This window comes from Colossoma macropomum, unplaced genomic scaffold (genome assembly GCF_904425465.1).
Source record: "Colossoma macropomum unplaced genomic scaffold, Colossoma_macropomum, whole genome shotgun sequence".
Taxonomy (NCBI): domain Eukaryota; kingdom Metazoa; phylum Chordata; class Actinopteri; order Characiformes; family Serrasalmidae; genus Colossoma; species Colossoma macropomum.
Genome location: NW_023494800.1, coordinates 80,857 through 100,000, shown reverse-complemented (window position 1 = coordinate 100,000; position 19,144 = coordinate 80,857). Strand labels below are relative to the sequence as shown.

The following is a 19,144-nucleotide window of genomic DNA, read 5'->3' as shown; positions in this document are numbered from 1 at the left end:
GGTACTGAACGATACTGAGGGTTTGAATATGTTTCTTAAACAGCACAAAACATTTAATACAGCAGCACTCTCTCGCTCTCTCTCTGTCTGTGTCTCTCTCTACCCCTCTCTCTGTGTCTTTCTCTCTCTCTTTCTGTCTTTCTCTCTCTGTGTCTGTCTCTGTGTCTGTCTCTGTGTCTGTCTCTGTGTCTGTCTCTGTCTACTCAGCAGGATGAAGGCGCTCATTTGGTGGTTTGGTGCTGTTAAACGGAAGCGGCTGATTTAACTGTGTGACCTTTCAGTGAGTCACTGTGAGCGACTATCAGGAGATCTTTCCACAGAGAACTCAGAGAACGACGTCACTACAGCTCCGTCTCTACAGACGACACGGGACCGTAATCACTGCAGCAGCTCTGAACACGGCTGTGAGTCTACAGAGAGAAAAACACACAAACGGAGCAGATTAAACTGCAGGAACGTGACTGAAGAACATCACAGACTCAGAGCGTAAACAGAGCTCTGTCTCAGGGCGCCGGTCACTGGGTCAAAACAGCACGTTTAGGAGTTCAGCACGTTTCGGAGTTCAGCACGTTTCGGAGTTCAGCACGTTTCGTCTCTGCTGTGAAGGACGAACAGCTCAGCCTCTCCAGAGTAATGAACTGTACTGTTCACTGTACCGAGTATCCAAAAGTATCCAGACGGCCCTTTGAGTGAACTTTGCTACTGAGGTCACGGATACAAATTGAGTAACAGAACAGAAACACAGTGACTTTCATTCAGAGTCAGTACACTAATCTGAACGTGTCTGTTAGTGACAGTATCTTCCACACCAAACACGCTTTTTCAGAGGGTGAAGACGACACCGTTTTATCCGCCCTCCGTTTTAGTTTTAGTGAACCTTCACAGGAGTGCTGGACTGAGCGGCTCCAGGTTTGTGTTTATACTGAAGTCTGTGTGTAAAGTCTTTACTGAGTCCTCAGTTACACTCCTCAGTTCAAACTGCCCTTTTACTAAATTTAGTTGCACCACAAACCCGCAAGTCGTGTCTTAACTAGTAACAACTAACTGATGCGCAAGTCACTTTAATCAGAACCGATCAGTAAACCTGCTGCCATGGAAACGCGACGCCAGCTGCTCTGACAGAATATCCAGTCTAGAAGAGAACGATGTGAACGAGTTAAACTGAATAAACTGATGATCTGCAGCCGCCGTCTGTTTATTCTTTAGTATTTCACTGAGAAACCAAATACGCCGGTTTCTGACTGACCGACACAACCGTTTAGCCGTTAGGGCTGCTGAGTCTCTGAGCTGGAGCTGTGGGTGTTTAGCTTCATGATCAGAGTTTAAACCAGGGCGACGATCAGAGCTGAGAGGAAAATCACAGCTACAGAGTTTAGAGTTTTTAGGTTAGTAACCAAAATAAGGCATGTTTTGGTCTGTTTGTGTTTCTGTGTGTTTCTGATGGTCCGCAAAACTCAGACCTGCTGAGGGGGGGGTGAATATTTAGTAGCTACTAAACTCAGCTTTAAACTAGTTTGTGTGCAGCTTGTTCTGATTTAGTGATGATAAACCTGAACTTAGTAAACATTTATGCTACAACTAACCTTGAACTACAGCCGGTCACTGACTTAGTGTTCGGTATTTTGGTTCATCTGGTTTAAACTTTTTAACTAAGTTTTGTCTCAACCGTTAAACCGGTTCACCACAAACAGGCGCGGATAAACTGACGTACAGACAGCTTAAGGCTAAACTCAACAGAAGCAACATGACGTCTAACAGAGTTGGCTGAGGCCCCGCTGAGCACTGTGGGCTGATATTCTAGCTGTGACTCCACTGTAGCTCTTTATTAACGGCTCTGACTAAAATCAGTGGAGTCCAGGAGTCGAATCCAGAATCTCGGAGCTCTGCTGCGTTTATTTTTGACTACAGTGTCCAAACAGGTGACGCACAACTCTGAGGTTAGATATTTTAGTGTAACTCCAGACTCTGATTTAACCTTTAAACCACACATTAATAATATCACCAAAACTGCTTTATTTAAGAAATACAGCACAAGTTCAGCCTCATCTCCGTCTGCAAGATGCTCAGAAACAGATCCAGGCTTTTGTGTTTTCTCGACTCGACTGCTCTAACACTGTTTACAGGACTCACTACAAGAACAACAAACCACAACTTGTGCAAAATGCGGCAGAGAATATTAACAGAGACTCGAAAACAGGATCATATTAGAGCAGTTTTAGCATGACTGGTTTCCTGTTTCCTTTAGAAGCCACTATTATAACAGTTAAAACGTTTTTACTTTACTTTCACTTTCTTGTTAATTGTGTTTTTTATATTTTTATCTTGTGCAATTTGATTTTTATTATGAACATATATCAATCTCATTTTCTGCTATAGCTCTGATTTGTTACATTTTTATTATTTATTTTATTGTGATCATCTTTTTTCTCTGTTGTTTTACTTTGTATTCTGAAGCTCTGAGCTGCATTTTTAATGTATGAAAGGTGCTATATAAATGAAGACTATCATTATTATTATTATTGTTGTTGTAAGTTTTATAGTTTTTTATTATTATTATAGATTGTGCAACTGAAAACAGGTCCTCAAGCTGAATGAAAAACCAGTTAAAAAATCAGTTGATTATTGGAAAATAACTTTTGAACTAAAAGCTCTAGACAAACATTTATATATCAGTATAAATCATTATCATCCCTGATTTGGCCGTAAGGTCACCATGTCCAATGCTAAGCGTGGGCTAGAGGGGTATAAAGCCCCCCAGCATTGGGCTGTGAAGCAGTGGAACTGTGTTCTCTGGAGTGATGGAGCTCCATCCAGTACCTTTGGGATGAGTTAGTGATCCAGAACTGACCATCCAACATCAGTACCTGACCTCACTAATGCTCAATCAGATCCTCACAGCAATGTTCAACATCTAAAGCCTTCCCAGAAGAGCAGAGGCTGTTACTGCAGCACAGACTCACTATTAACACCTTCATTTCAGAAGAATCGCTGGATGGTTTGGCGTCTGTGTTCAGACGTCCTGAGGGCAGAGGACAGGTGTGATTATGCAGGGGTCCTCGGGGGGCTGCCGTACATAACACTCAACATCTGGCCCCGAATTCTCCAACTGGCACGCGGCCAGGCGCTGCGAGAGGATTAATCTAAAATGGAAACACTGATCACAACGACTTCCACACAGACGATCCATAAAAACACAGAGCTAAAAACTGCGTTTACAGGCCTAGAACCAGTCACAATCTAGAGCCCAGCCCCATTTCCTATTTCTACCCCTACCCCTTGTTTTCAAGTGTTTCCCCTTGGAACTGAGTTACAGGGTAGTGGTTGAAATCTTCCTCTGAAATGGGACCCTCAGATAAAAAGAGCATCACTTCATTAACAGCTACCAGCGCTGCTCTGTAGGCGACCCTGCCAGTCTGCAGTGACAGCAGAGGAGGGTAAAGTTCAGCTCCTCACTGCTGGGCTTTAGTTACATTTAGGGCATCATATGATCTTCAAAGAGGGGGGCAATTATTTATTATCACCCACCACTAATTCTTCAGTGATATGAAGCTGAAGTCAGATATTCACCAGCTTCTTGTTCAGATTGTCCTGTTCCACCTTAAATGGAGCAGCAGGAACATTGAGGCACTTCAGGCGTCAGAACTGCTGCACTATTTAAGGTGGAACAGGAACATCTAAACAAGAAGCTGGTGAATTTATTTAGCTAGCTACTGAGACATCAGAACTACTACTGATTTTTGAGCTTGTAATGAAGAAAAGGACCACAATACACAAACAACATTAGACTAAGATAAAACAGTGGTTATTGTAAATTTTAACAGAGAAAATTTTCCCATTTGTGGGTTTCTTTGGTCTCTTGTTCTCCATCTCGCCAGTTTTCCTGTTTTTCTCATATTACTCTGTTTGGAGTCTCTGAAAATCCTCTGTTTGGAGGGTCATGTAGCCCCAACACATCACCCTACCCCTCTATCCCAACAAGAATCGGGACCCCCTACACCTAGACGAGACTTAGAACTAGTGTAGAGCAGCTCAGTTGACCCTAACCTGGAGAGGAAGTTCCTCTGATCCTCGTCTACGGCCGGACTTCTCAGAAAAAAGGTAATAAATAATATTAAATAAACTGTTTTTCACTTTTACTCTTAAGTCATTGAGTATCAGTGTGAAGGTTAAAAGCTCTGGTAGAGTTAAACTCCTCACTGCATCTGATTTACTCAGTAAAATGTGCAGCATTAAACATACAGATTAAATGCTGAATCATGAAAAGCTGCTGTAATTACGTTGTTTTCAGTGTGTAAAGTGCCCAGCTTTCTCAGCTTTGATCAGCACTGAACAGCTCATTTAGCAGAATTTAAAAAGAAAAATCAGTGGATTCCCCTTTATGGCAGTCAGAGCGGAGTCTGAGTGAAGGTTTAACTTCCTCTTACTCGGCAGGAAGCGGTCATAGAAAGCGGTCAGAAATCGCTGTGCGTAAAGAAAGAGGCAGAAAACCTTCTGACCTTCGACCCCTCAGACAGCAGTGCAAGCACTGACATGCTTTTCTAACAGATACAATCACACAATCTCAGGGTTGCTTCAAAAACCCTCGTCAATAAACACATCTGTCGCTGCGTCCACAAATGCAGGTTAAGACTGTACTCTGCACAGCGGAACAACAACATCCAGAAACACCGCCAACTTCTCTGGGCTCGAGCTCATCTGAAATGAACTGATGCTCAGTGGAAACGTGTATTGTGGTCTGACGAGTCGATCTTTCAGACTGTTTATGTAAATAATGGATTCTGTGTTCTTGTAAATAATTGTTTGTTGTGTTGTGTGATTGACAGACTGACCTGCCTGCAGTCCAGAACTGCCTGACACTGAAAACATGTATCGCACTGAGGCAGAATGCACGACAACGAAGACCCCGAACTTTCACAACCACAACAATCAGTGTCCTCAGTTCTTCAGCAATGGCTGAGCACTGTTGAAAGGGTGGGTGATGTAAAGCCACTCCCTCCCTCCCTCCCTGCCGTCTGTCTGATCTGCAGCTCTTCACTGTTACGTCCTCAGTGATGAGATAAACATTCAGCTACTCAGAGCAGCTCAGACATACTCAGAACTGGGATCAACAACTCAAGCTAATGCCTGAGAGCATCAGGGCTGGACGATACATCGCCGACACCGCTATATTGTAATGACATCGCAATATTTTTTTCAGCTTTAGCAATTTTTTTGGGGACACATTTAAAAGATAACAAGCATTGCATTCATTATACAACTTCCATAATAAAGCAGTGCTGCTGCTGCTCTCAGCAGGAGATCTGGGAACTGTGGGCCAAAATATCTGATATTTTTCATGGACACACCTGTCGATACATAAACAAAGAGGTGGGCAATATAATTATATTCTATCATTTTTATCATGATATACAACATTCTGTGTATCATGGATTTCGTCACTAACAGAACTGAATAACTGCATGCAGAGGGTGAAATTAGTCCTGCTTCATTTGTTGACTGTTAATCTGTTGATTTCCAGCAAATATTGAAAACAAATTATTGTATTAAGAGATTTTAATGGCAGTTTTTAAAATCTATGGATCGAGTCAGCATTTCAAAATATCATTATACATACACTTTGCGATAAATACTGGTTATCATGACTAGTATTGTGCATTTTTTGCCATATCATCCACCTCTTCCCTTCATAAACGTTTATAAAATGTAGAAACAGAGCCTAAATCTGCCTGAATCAGCTTTACAGAGAAATGTACCAGTTACTCAGAGCATCACAGCCACAGTGAGCTAAATAAAACATATTTTAGTGCAGTAACTGTGCAGATACTGTTTCCAAGCAAACATCCGCTCATTCCGAAATGACTCCGCTGATTCGGCTCTTATTTTCAGCTTTATCCCTTTAATGTTAGTATCCAGGAGTTTTACATTAAAAATTACAGGAATGTAGTTACTGTTTAAATGTGATTTCTGTCAAGTTAAGGTTCACATCACTGTGTAAAGTTTTATCCACCAAAAACGCTCGAAATTCACTTTACACGGCTGCTCTTTACACCAGACCGTTTTTGTAAATGAACTCCGTCCTGATTGGCTGCTCGGTACTGTACATCATTTAAAAAGCAGTCCAGGGTGAAACACTCCTTATAACTTCAGTGTGAGTGGGCGGAGCCAAACTGCTGTAGATGTATGTAAATGCACTGCTTTACGCGCGTCAAACAGGGTGAATTCAAGCTGTTTAGTTTCCGTTTGTGGACAGTACTGACCGGCGAGGGGACGAGAGCTTTAACACCGTTTACACGCAACACTGAGCTCTATTTCTAAAAACTGAGGAAAATCTGTCCATGATTTGAGTCTTTAGGAGAAGAAAAGTCCAGCTGTGTCAGGACTGCAGGACCCGCAGGACTGCAGGACATGCAGAGCAGCAGCACTCAGGAAGAACGAGCTCAATAATGTTAGTAACGCTATCTCAATATCATCTGACACTAGCGTGTTCTCCATCCACCAGCTTTTTTGCGAATCTTGAGTTTATTAAACAAAAATAAATAAATAAAAATCAAAAATAAAAAATAAAAATTAAAAATTAAAAAGTCAAAAACCTGAATGGCAAAAAGTTGAAATTAAAAAAATATATATAATAAAATATGAGATAAGAGTTTTACGCCGTGATGAGGTGGGACAGTTAGAATATCGCTGACGGGTGATGGAAAAGGGTTTATTTGAATAAACGCTGACGTATCAGGCTGTAAGTGAAACGCGACTGGCCTACAGATAGTCCGTTCACAGCGGAGAGCTTTTCGAAGGTTGTTCCAGAGCTCCAGAGCCGTCCAGTGTGTTTGTGTTCCAGATATGAGGTGGACGTCGTAGGAGATTTCAGGCCTCATTAGGCGGCCGCTGCTCATCCTGCCCGGCGTCTTTGAGCCGCATTCAATCATAAAACCACAGCAAACGGCTGTAAAGACGATTCTACTGAGTCTGAGTTAAATCTCGCTCGTCTCGACGCCCCTAATCACGGCAGCCTAAACCACCTAAACGTCCTCAGAACTGCAGTCGACGGAAACACGACTTAATCTGCTTTTTTTCTCCGGAAATTTCATAAATGTGCGTAACATTTGCGACACGTTTGAATGGAAACCCATCTCTATTGTACATTTGGAAAATATCAGGATGTTTAACTTGTTCGTCAGGTTTATTTCACTCAGTCAAACGAGCTGCATTCACAGAAGCCCTGAAGCAGGAAATCAGTTCATTTACATGCATCAGTCTGAAGCTCTCAGCACTGAGACGCTCCTCACAGGCCGGAACGCTTAAACAGTGCAGACAAAGGGATAAAACTCCCAAGGAGGTGATCCGTCTGCAGGAACGCAGAGGAGCAACACACTCACAGCTGCACAACCACCTTCACGACAAAGCAACGGCAAAAATACTGTCTTTCAGTTGCTGAGTGGTGAAGCTAAAAACAGACATCACAGCATCATTTACATTTATCACAGTTCACACATACGTTTGTGTGTGTGTGTGTGTATATACATACAGACATACATACATATATACATACATATACATATATACATATATATATATATACACACTCCACTTTTTACAGTTTCTGGGCGATGATCAGCCAGAATATACTACAGTACTACAGTATTCTACAGTGAACTGGGCTGAGCCCCAGATCTTTACATAGCCAGCGTTTCTTCCCATCTGTAGGAAGTAAGTGTTTATCTGCTTGAACTCTTCTAGTGTACGGTTAGCATAAAGAGAAGCAGAACATTCAAAAATATTTTTAATCAGTGTTTCACAGAACTGATCGATTTTGGAAAAATATCTAATTGCAATTTTTCTGACTGATATTGCGATTATGATTGTTTTCCATACACTGAGGTCTGGCTTTCTGGGCTAAGAAGACCAGCGTACACTTTCTCTGGCTTAAAGCTTGAAAACTTAACACAAATGTAAGTTAAATAACAGAACAGCCCGCCAGTTAACTGTGGTTCTGAGTCACAGAACATGGATGTTTGTTTACTTCTAATCAGTTGAATTAATCTAAAATCATTATTAGGTTTTATTAGGTTACATTCCCTTCCTTTAACACTTGTAATGTATCAAAGTTTTTGATAACAGACAATAAAATTAAAATAATATCGCAGCTTTTATGATTTTGATATGAAAGCGATGAATCTTTCAGCCCTAATGCAGTAACTGTGCTCTCTCTGTACTGAAAACACAGCTGTTCAATGTTCTTTGACTACTGCATCTTCAATATACTCGGAAAAGCACGCTGATAAATTATGCGGCAGAATTTATCACAATAACGATAAATACAGTCAGCAGAGTGAAAACTAAACAGGCAAAATTCACCAAACACGTCTAAATTTTAGAAAGCGAGAGAACCGATTACTGAACTGTCCCTTTACAGACGCGTCCCTGTTCTAACACCCTCCTCCCTAAACTCAGACTGATCAGAACTCCATACCCACTCAAACCTGCACAGGGTTAGCAGAGCGACTGAAGGGTTTTCTGAGTCGGCTCTGTCTGCGCTCCGTTACTCCGAGCCTGCTGACGGTCTGGGTCTGAACCAGACAGTCGTTTGTCACTGACACAAACTGTGCCGGTCAGCCTGTCCCAGAGGAAGAGAGCGCAGCGCCGGCCGTCTCGATCGGAACGCTGAACGCCGATCGGACGTACGGTTTTCGCACATCACTCATCCAGAGACGGGCGTTTTCCCCCTCCATAGAAAATAAACTGAGAAAACTCTAATCTAACAACCACAAACGAAGTCACAGTGGACACGTCTCAGACTGACCCTTTAAACGCTACGTACAAACTCACTTACCTACTAGCAACCACTTGGGATACCACAGCAGCCACCTAGCAACCTTCGAGTAACCACCACAGATACTAGAGATAGGCCTGATCCGATCCTATATCAGGACCGATATTGACGTGATTCACTCATTGGATATCGGACAGACAGAGCCAATCCACTTTCCGATCCAAATTCCAGTCAGTTCAGCTGCAGCCTCCATTACAGACATGCTCAGATACAGACATGCTCAGATACAGACATGCTCAGATACAGACATGCTCAGATACAGACATGCTCAGATACAGACATGCTCAGATACAGGAAGATTAAACACCTTAAACACAACACCAACAACAATAATGATAACAATAAAGTAAACAGAGTTTCTGTGTCAGAATCTGTATCGGTAACAGAAGTTGTGTATTGGAATCAGATCAGATCTGAAAAAACGTGGATCAGCCCATCACAGCAACCATCTAGCAACACCTTTGCAACCACTTGGAACATCACAGCAGCCACTCCGCCCAGCACTGTCTTCACTGTTTTTGTGACATTTGCATACATCCATCTATTCAGCCTACGGCAGTTTAGCTCCACCCACCCACAGTGAAGTTATAAGGAGTGTTTCAGCTCAGCGGCTTTTAAATGAGGCACAAGGCAGAGCAGCCAATCAAAACAGAGCTCATTTACATATTTCAGTCTTCAAAGCACAGTAATAAAAACAGCCTGTTGAGTTCTAAATAATAAAGAGAGTTACACAGACCAGAAATACGGGAAAACAAGCCCTTTAAAACGTGTCAATAATCACTCTTTTTAACCCTTTGCATAATGTTGCCTCAGGGCAACAAACCCACGTTCATCAGTTAACAATGGCATGATACACATTTACTGACAATAAAATCCTTATATGGAAAGTACAAGTTTTAATAAACCAATAAAATGCTTTTACTTGGTCACCCTAACATTTAGTAGGTTAAAAAAGATTCATTCAATTTCAAAGCACCATATTTTTACAACCGTGAGGCGTCTAGGAACCAATCACAACCCAACTGAAAGAGGGGGTCATAGAGTTTCTGACGTTCTGCGTTCTCCACTTCAATAAGAGTGAATCCGTCATAACTGTGCAGAGTGATTTCCGTGGGCAGTGAAGCTCCAACAGCTCAGAGCGTTCGTCGTTGGTTCCACAACACTGGATGATCTCCAAAATCGCACTGAAAGAGCCGTGAGTGCAGCGACACCCGACACGCTCAATCCAGTATGGGATGAGTTTGACTGTGGTGTTGATGTTGTCTGTACAGCTGGAGGAGGTTCAGACTGAGACCTTCTACAATTACATAATAAACTTTATGCTCATTTAAACCATTTACAGTTCACTGCATTGATCTGTAATGATTTACAAGGGAAATAAATCATTTTCAAATCAGAGAGATCTTTTTGAATCACGCTGTATTTTTACCAAGTAAAAGCATTTTATTTATTTGAGATATGTGGGTTTGTTACCCTGAGGCAACATAATGCAATAGAGGATCAAATATCAGATATTTATATTCATATGAAAGTGCACTGTGTGGTCTGAGGTAAACAGACGGAGGAATTAAGAGCGGACCGGAGCAGCACCTGAGCGTAATTTCAGACCGTCAAATTAACGAGACACTCATTAAACCGACTCGTTAAAACTCCTTTACGGAAAACTGTGAGCCGGTCTTTGGAAAAACGGAGCTGCAGATCTGAGCTGGTTGAAAATTAACAGCGAGCAGCACTTAATAAAGGAAACGCTGATTCAGCTCCAGATCAGGCAGACAGGCAAGAGGAGACTTACACAACTTCACTCACGTAAACATGACTACCAGATCAGACACAGCAGGGGCCTGAAGGGGAAGGCCACCAATCACTCAAAATTTTAGCGTAATTAAATGATTAAGATGTAAAGAGAGAGGTTCAGAGAGGTTCAGAGAGGTTCAGAGTGGTTTGGTGTGAAACGCTCTATTGTAGAGAAACTTACCGAGTCAGAACTGTTCACAGTGGTGGTGATAGGAACCAGACGTCCACCTCTGAAAGCTCCCTCACAGAAAGTTCCTACATGAAATGGTTCTCCTCTGTGAACAATTCTGTCACAGTAAATTTCTCTAGAACTACACAGGGTTCTTGAAGAGTTCTTTAGTGAAGATAATGGCTCTGTATAGAACCATGAACACTCAAACAACCATTTCATGCTAAATGGTTCTTTGCATGGTGAAATGGTTCTTCAGCTTGATGGAGATTCTGTTGTATAAGGTTCTATATGCCTTTTTGAAAAGGGTTCTGTATGGAACCAAATAGGGTTCTTCTGTTGTTACACGGTAACCCCTGGTTCCTATCACCACCACTGTAAAGACATCTGAACCATTTCACACCAAACCACTCTGAATACATCACACACTCAGTTATGAGGGAATTTTAAAAAACGGTGTAATGCCCCTTTAAGTGTGTGTATTATTTAGACACATTTACGGCCGTTCAGACTAAAGAACACAGCCATGGATGGACTGATGGAAGCTTGATGTGTATTACTGCACCGTACAGGTTTTATACTCCTTTAAACATGATCTACATCACAATTTCATTTATACTATTCAAAAAGAACAAAAACAGTGGAGCCACATTTAAAAGACACCATCAAAAACTGAATTCAGTGATTTATATTCGACATTTTACACACTGAGCTGCATAAATCCACTGAAACAGGACTAATTATGCTCTCTTTAAAATCAAAACACCTGAGTGAGGAGAAAAGAACTCACTAAAATATAAGGAGTGGCGCTGCTACGAGTCGCCTGTAAACCTGAAATAATCTTTAAAAGTCAGAGGTGTCGAGTTTTTCACACCACGTCGTACGTCTTTACATATTAACGTCACACAGACTCTAAAAGGAGGTCCGGCTCGATGTTTCGGCCTCAAATGATCTCAGAATCAACATCACACTGATGAAGATGAGACGACTATAGTAGATAATTCACTCTCATCCTCAGAGACGCTCCTTCACCGAGTTTAGACTGAGTTCTCTTTGATTCTCTTTCAATCAGCAGATTCATCCACTCAGGAAGAACAACCCACACTACAGAATGTTCTGTGTGCAGTTACACATTTCCACCAGAGAGGGCTCCAAATCCCCAAAACTTACACAGTGCAGCTTTAGGTACTGACGATTTCTGTAATATGCTCAGAAAAGCAGACTGTAATAACAACAGTGGTTAAAAGTCTCTGATGGCCGTTTTTAAATGCACCGCGTCTGTGTTAAAATAATGAGAAACGTGTTCTGTAAAAGGTCCGGGTATCGTGATGTTTGTCATTTCAGTCACTACCTCAAGCGTCTTGAGTGCTAATGAGCTTCTTATTTAATATATTTTGTGTTCCTGAACAGAATACGAACACCGTGAAGGTGCTGATCAGCAGCGTCTGACAGGCAGCGAGTAAACAAGCTTGGCAAACAGCCACGATTTGGAAACTGAAAAGTGAGTCAGAGGAGTGCGGTGGAACAAAGGTGCGGGTTACACCAGCACTCACTCCCCGAACACACACACACCTGCAGTGTTCACCTGAGATCAGACCTTGGCTAACAGACTTTAGCTCAAGTCTCAACGTGACTGAAATAAACTTTGAACATGAACAAATTGCAAAGTACAGTGGCCAACATCCTCAAACTAATAATAATAATAATAATAATAATAATAATAGTACTAATAAGACTATACTACACCAACAAACAACAATAATAGTAGTAATAATAATAAATTATACTACACTAACAACAACAACAACAACAACAACAATAACAATAACAATAATAATAATAATAGTAATAATAATACTTTTATAATGCAGAGTGGACACACAGCTTCATACATTCCCAGGTGTTTGCAAATGTGTTGCTACTTGGCTGCTAAGGTGTTGCTAGGTAGCTACTATGGTATCCCAAGTGGTTGCTAGGGTGTTGCCGGGTGGGTGCTACTGTACCCCACACGGTGAACAGGGTGCTACTTACGGCCTTTTATCATTATGATAAGCAGGGTGCACAAACTTTTGCCCCATTCATTCGGTTGGGCAAAAAATAATAATTTATCAATGACTGTACAAAAACTATGTCCGATCAAAAAGCTCCACACAAGCACAGCATTCCTGATCAGACAGAACGTTCCGGACTGCAAGTTAAATTCTGATTATTTTCTATAAACTGGGGTTCAGGCCTGTTATTTCTGTACAGGACATTCAGAATATCCAGCTTTTCAGGCTGGAGGCTCGACCCGAGTGCAGCGTGCCACCGAGTTGTGGTTGTGATGTCACGACACATGGGGGTTTGGTTGAGTCTGACTGGTGTTACACATCTACAGGCAGTTCCCAAGCTCTGTGCTGTGAGGTCAAATTTCCCCTCTTAAACCTTAAGACAGCATTTTTAATAATGTAGGATATAATTTTTAAAAAACCGCAGCTGACATGATTAAAAAAACTACACTCACTTAAAACGTGATTTCAATATAAATGAAAATCTTCTAGCCCTAGTTTGAGGTGAGTAAATTAGCTCGGACTGCTGCAAATTAGACCGATTACTGAAGCGCGCGGTATCTGGAGAACAGGGAGGAGCCAATACAGTGAAATACGGTGAAATAAGCCATAAGAATCAAGAAAGATGAGTCTGAAAACAGAAAAAAACTATTTTATAAACGCTAATTCATTAACCAAGAATTCCCTGATAGGTTCACCAGTCAGAAAATGCGGCCGCTGAGGGTAAACAAACATACCAACACTTTACTATGATAAAGTGACCGATTTGATTGTTATTCTGTTTATCATTTATCCATCCATCCGGCTCAGCAGTCATGATGAGTTATGAGACTCAGCAACACCAGAGAAAAGGCTATTTCTGGACCCTCACTGTGCAGTAAAGGGCAATTCCACCAATTTTTCAAAATCCCTGCATAATTCAGTGCGTGAGATGTAAACAGAGTGATAAGAAATGGTTCAGATGTCTTCACAGTGGTAGTGATAGGAACCAGGGGTCGCCATGACTACAACACAAATATAGACATTTTATTTACTATCCAGAACCACCAGTGAACCTACACGAGTCTTCTGAGTTTATATGGAATGTTGATGATGGAAAATAGAGGAAAATCTGAAATAATACGTTTTCTTTGGGGACTATTTTGCCTCACAGCGCCCTGCATGTATCCCTCCACCATGAACGGAGTTTAAGTTCTCTAAACTATCATAAAACAGCGTCTCAGTCATCAGGCAGTGAATTCATAACCATTTCATGTAGGAACTTTCTGTGAGGGAGCTTTTAGAGGTGGACGTCTGGTTCCTATCACCACCACTGTGAACAGTTCTCACTCGGTAAGTTGTGTTTCACACCAAACCACTCTGAACAGAAGAAATAGAAATAAATAAATAAACAATCCACTGTGATCGTTCTGTGTGTTTCATCTTCATAATTTCCAAATCTCTCTGGTATTTCCAGTTACCATCCAATCCCAGCTCCATCTAATCAATACTGCATTAAATTAAACCAGCTGATGGAACTGAACAGATCCATGTGGTTCCTGGAGAACAGTGAGGAGTCAGGAACCAATCTGTGTTCTTCTAACCCACATATTGCTTTTCCCTGTTGTACCGAACTCGTCCTGAACCGTGACATCCAAACCACGAGTGAACCGAACTGAGACTTCTGTCCGCCGTTAGGACTCAACGGACTCAACACTAGTACATGACCGTGTTCGGCCAGCGTACTGCAGACGCTCAGCCCTTCTGCTCAGACTCACTGTGTGCTCTTACGTTACTGTGGTGGTTAAAACACTCAGTACTGAAGGGGGCGCTAGAGGATACATCAGAGAGGATCCACTGTTATTCCAACAGCCTCAGCAGCTGAACGTGGAAGTAGAGCAGAGTGAGCTGCTTCAGCTCTTCTGCTGGAGTGAAAAGGCCATAATAGATCGTATCTTTATGATTATGTAAGTCGTGTTTGTGGCTGCTCGACTGCTGTGGAAACACGCTGGAGGTACGAGACCACATGGACAGGCTTGGCTGTCGTTATAGCGCCCCCTGCTGTATCACTCAGAATGCAGCAAAAATGCATTGTGACACATTTCTGAACGCAACTACACGCGAAACCGTGTCTGTGTGGCTCGAACCGTCCGTGTCTGCGTCCTTGCGTGACGTGTTTCAGGCCTTAAACCCCAACATCACCACAGCCCCATTTAACATCACTGAAACGAGGAACACGAGTAAACCAGCCTCTGACTTACTTTACTTTCTGAAAATAGAGAAGATTTAATATTCCACCCCATGACTCTCTATGGGTTTGGGGTTTATATTGAAGCATGTTAAACTGCCTGATTCTCTTTATCTGGCCCAGCGTCGTCAGTCTGTACTGCGTCATCATCTTCATTTCAGATGAAAATACAGCAGAACGTTGTGAATGTAAACTGTAGTATTTATCTATGGAATAACTCGACTGTTCCTGCTGACTTTATCCTGAGTTTCTCTAACAGTGACCGTTTCAGGCTGACTGTGACAGGACGCTATTAACGTCCCACCACTGAGCTCCTGTTCCCCCGTTAGTGTTAAACTCAGCTGTCTGACACAGAACGACTGATGACGACTTTTACAGGCAGCAGATTCTACACTTACACAGTCAGTCATGAAACACGATGTTTCTGCTCTGATGAAAGTCTTAGTCACTGTCCTGTCACCTCGAGGAGAATCTGCACGGAATCTCGATGGAAAACAAGCGATTAGAGCCGCAATTTGACAAAATACACCGTTACTGTGATAAATTATGTCACAGTACAATACAACAAGCCTTTCTGAGGATATCATGCATATTATCAGTACTTTCAGACACTGACCAACTGCACATTATAAATTAATAATAAAAAAAATAGTCTGTTTAATTGGATTTAGTATCAAATATTGAATAAAAAACACCTTTTTTTTAATGTTGCACTGCTGGCTCTATTTTCTCTGTAAATACTGTATCATGAACATTTCTTGAAATACTGCGATATTATTTTCCCAAAAACGTTCAGCTATAACTCCATGTTAATCAATAGTGTTCAGTCTTTTCTATAGAACTATTGTCTGATTAATAAAGACTCAAACGTTTGGATTATGGTTTCATATTCTCATTTTCTCAATTATGTCAACAGGCCGCATTTTGTGAAGCACCTTCAGCTCCTAAATTTAACCTGTGCCTGGTTCCTCCTTTAAGAGAAGGAACCGGTGGTGGTTCTCTGGTTCTGTCTCTACTTTATTTGCATTTTATCTCAAAGCGCAACACTTTGTTTCCTAAGAACACACTTTACACGCGAGCCCAGGAGACACCAACTCAGCCCAACATTTAAAGGGGAACTCCACCAATTTTTCACAATTCCTGCATAATTAAATAGTAAAGATGTAATCAGAGTCATTCAGAGTGGTTTGGTGTGAATCTCTGTTCTAGAGAAACTGACCGAGTCAGAATTGTTCACAGTGGTGGTGATAGGAACCAGACGTCCACCTCTAAAAGCTCCCTCACAGAAAGTTACTACATGAAATGGTTATGAATTCACTGCCTGATGACTGAGACACTGTTTTATGATAGTTTAGAGAACTTAAACTCCATTCATGGTGGAGGGATACATGCAGGGCGCTGTGAGGCAAAATAGTCCCCAAAGAAAACTTATTATTTCAGATTTTCCACTATTTTCCATCATCAACATTCCATATAAACTCAGAAGACTCGTGTAGGTTCACTGGTGGTTCTGGATAGTAAACAAAATGGCTGTATATGCGCTGCAGACATCAAACACAGCAGGGCTTCTTCCTTAGCCAGCTAACTTTAACCTGCTCCAGGGCCGGTTAGGTTCAGGATTTCGAATGATTAACAGCTCTTTTACCGACCAGAGCTGAGCTTCTGGTGCAGATGGACCCACCAGCCACTTTTCTGGACAGTCTTGTGAAAAATATTGTTTTCAGCCACGTAAACAAATGATGCTACACTGATATCAGGAACAGTGTTTAGGTCCAGATCAGCTGGTCTTGAGTTTGGACTAAGTGTTTAGGTCCAGATCAGCTGGTCCTGAGTTTGGACCGAGTGTTTAGGTCCAGATCAGCTGGTCTTGAGTTTGGACCAAGTGTTTAGGTCCAGATCAGCTGGTCCTGAGTTTGGACCGAGTGTTTGGGTCCAGCTCAGCTGGTCCTGAGTTTGGACTGAATTTTTGGGTCCAGATCAGCTGGTCTTGAGTTTGGACTGAGTGTTCAGGTCCAGATCAGCTGGTCCTGAGTTTGGACTATGTGTTCAGGTCCAGATCAGCTGGTCCTGGGTTTGGACCGAGTGTTCAAGTCCAGATCAGCTGGTCCTGAGTTTGGACCAAGTGTTTAGGTCCAGATCAGCTGCTCCTGAGTTTGGACCGAGTGCTCAGGTCCAGATCAGCTGGTCCTGGGTTTGGACCGAGTGTTTAGGTCCAGATCAGCTGGTCCTGAGTTTGGACCGAGTGTTCAGGTCCAGATCAGCTGGTCTTGAGTTTGGACCGAATGTTCAAGTCCAGATCAGCTGCTCCTGAGTTTGGACTAAGTGTTTAGGTCCAGATCAGCTGGTCCTGGGTTTGGACCGAGTGTTTAGGTCCAGATCAGCTGCTCCTGAGTTTGGACTGAGTGTTCAGGTCCAGATCAGCTGGTCTTGAGTTTGGACCGAGTATTCAGGTCCAGATCAGCTGGTCTTGAGTTTGGACCGAGTGTTCAGGTCCAGATCAGCTGGTCCTGGGTTTGGACCGAGTGTTCAGGTCCAGATCAGCTGGTCCTGAGTTTGGACCGAGTGTTTAGGTCCAGATCAGCTGGTCCTGAGTTTGGACCAAGTGTTTAGGTCCAGATCAGCTGGTCCTGAGTTTGGACCGAGTGTTTAGGTCATTTTACAAATACATCCCAATTCCTGCAAATTTATATGCACCACTAAGACAGACAAAAACATGGAATCGGCACTGATCCTAATCCCGTAAACCCAATTTAAAACTGCGCTCGCTGATCAGATTTAACTGTATTCCTGCTGATTTGTTCTCATTTTGGTCGCCACGATAATGAAGTGCTCTCACTGCAGCCCAGCCAACAACACCGCCTGCTTCACTCCACAACCCCCCATTTCCTAAAACGTTATTTGGCTCAGCAGAGCAGCCATGACTAACTAACTTATCACGGGTTACTTTCACGGAGAAAAGTCCACGTTAATGACTACTGCGCCTCAGGAAGGAGGATAAACGCCGTTAGGCCCGTTTTAACAGCTGGTTTGTCAACAAACAGAGCAAGTTAGCAGAAAACAAACACATACAGCCAAGAGGAGAGCAGCAGAGCGGATAAACAGACTCATACGGGGCCCTTCATGATCCCAGTGAGGATTTTGCTGTAAACTTCCAGGTGTTTCCAGCTCCTTGCTCGAATTTTCCCGTTCCACCTTAAATGGCGCAGCAGCATTAATGTAACGCCAAAACGTAACTGCTGCACCATTTAAGGTGGAACGGGAGAACTCGAACCAGAAGCCTCCCACACGCACTTAAAAGCCTTTTCGGTGCTAATAATGGCATAAAAACATGCTGAACGTCTGAAAAAAGCTTGTCAACGAATAAAAATGCTTAAAAATATAATAAGATAAAACTTTCCTGTCAGAAAGTGAGGCGGTCCAGCTGGCTGGTTCAAACTGGCTGCTGAGTATTGAACGAGCTTTACTTACCTTGACTGGGCAGCCATGGTTCGAGGCGGATTAGGAGCCAAATTCGAAGTTGCCCGGTTTGCCATGGAGCTCCAGGCGGTCCCGAACGAGCCGACCCTCCTTCACATCGCTTCGGATGAAGAGCCGAGCGGCGGATTTATGATTTACAGACGCCAGAAAAGTCGATTCGCTCTTTCATACTTCACAACTTGTTGTAGCAGAACGGCTAGAATCCGGACTCAGCGGGCTGAACCACTCGGGCCGAGCTGCGGGGGGGGAGCCGGGCCAACTCGAGCTTCTCGCGTTCTGTGAATTTTAGCAGAACAAAACGCTCAACGCGTGTAGTAATTAATTATATTAGCTTTATGAATTATATTCAACTGTCAGCACTGCGGCTTCCAGCATCGCCTCGCCGCTCCTTCCGAGCTCCCCCGCCGGTCACATGGTACAGCCCGTCGCTCCTATTATGGACATGTTATTCTGGAAAAGCGTGCCAAAATATTAGTGAGGGGTGTGAGGACTAGAAAACTCCCATTGAATCCCTAAAGCTGCTCCTCTCCCCTCTAACACGCCTCGTTTAAGGAGGAGCGGACTGTGTTACACAGCTGCGTGTTGCTTTAAAGCTTGTG

The 19,144-nt window shown here is 42.6% G+C and overlaps 1 protein-coding gene across 2 annotated transcripts in view; it reads right to left on the bottom strand.

The window, feature by feature from the left end:
- Positions 1-18,747, bottom strand: part of LOC118820718 (AF4/FMR2 family member 1-like) — a 64,772-nt gene extending 46,025 nt beyond the window's left edge. For both annotated transcript variants that reach the window (XM_036589136.1, XM_036589138.1), the window contains exon 1: positions 18,537-18,747. In XM_036589136.1, coding sequence (XP_036445029.1) covers positions 18,537-18,601 — 65 coding nt within the window. In that variant the 5' untranslated portion in view covers positions 18,602-18,747. The remainder of the gene's footprint in view (positions 1-18,536) is intronic.
- Between the last annotated feature and the right edge of the window lie 397 nt (positions 18,748-19,144).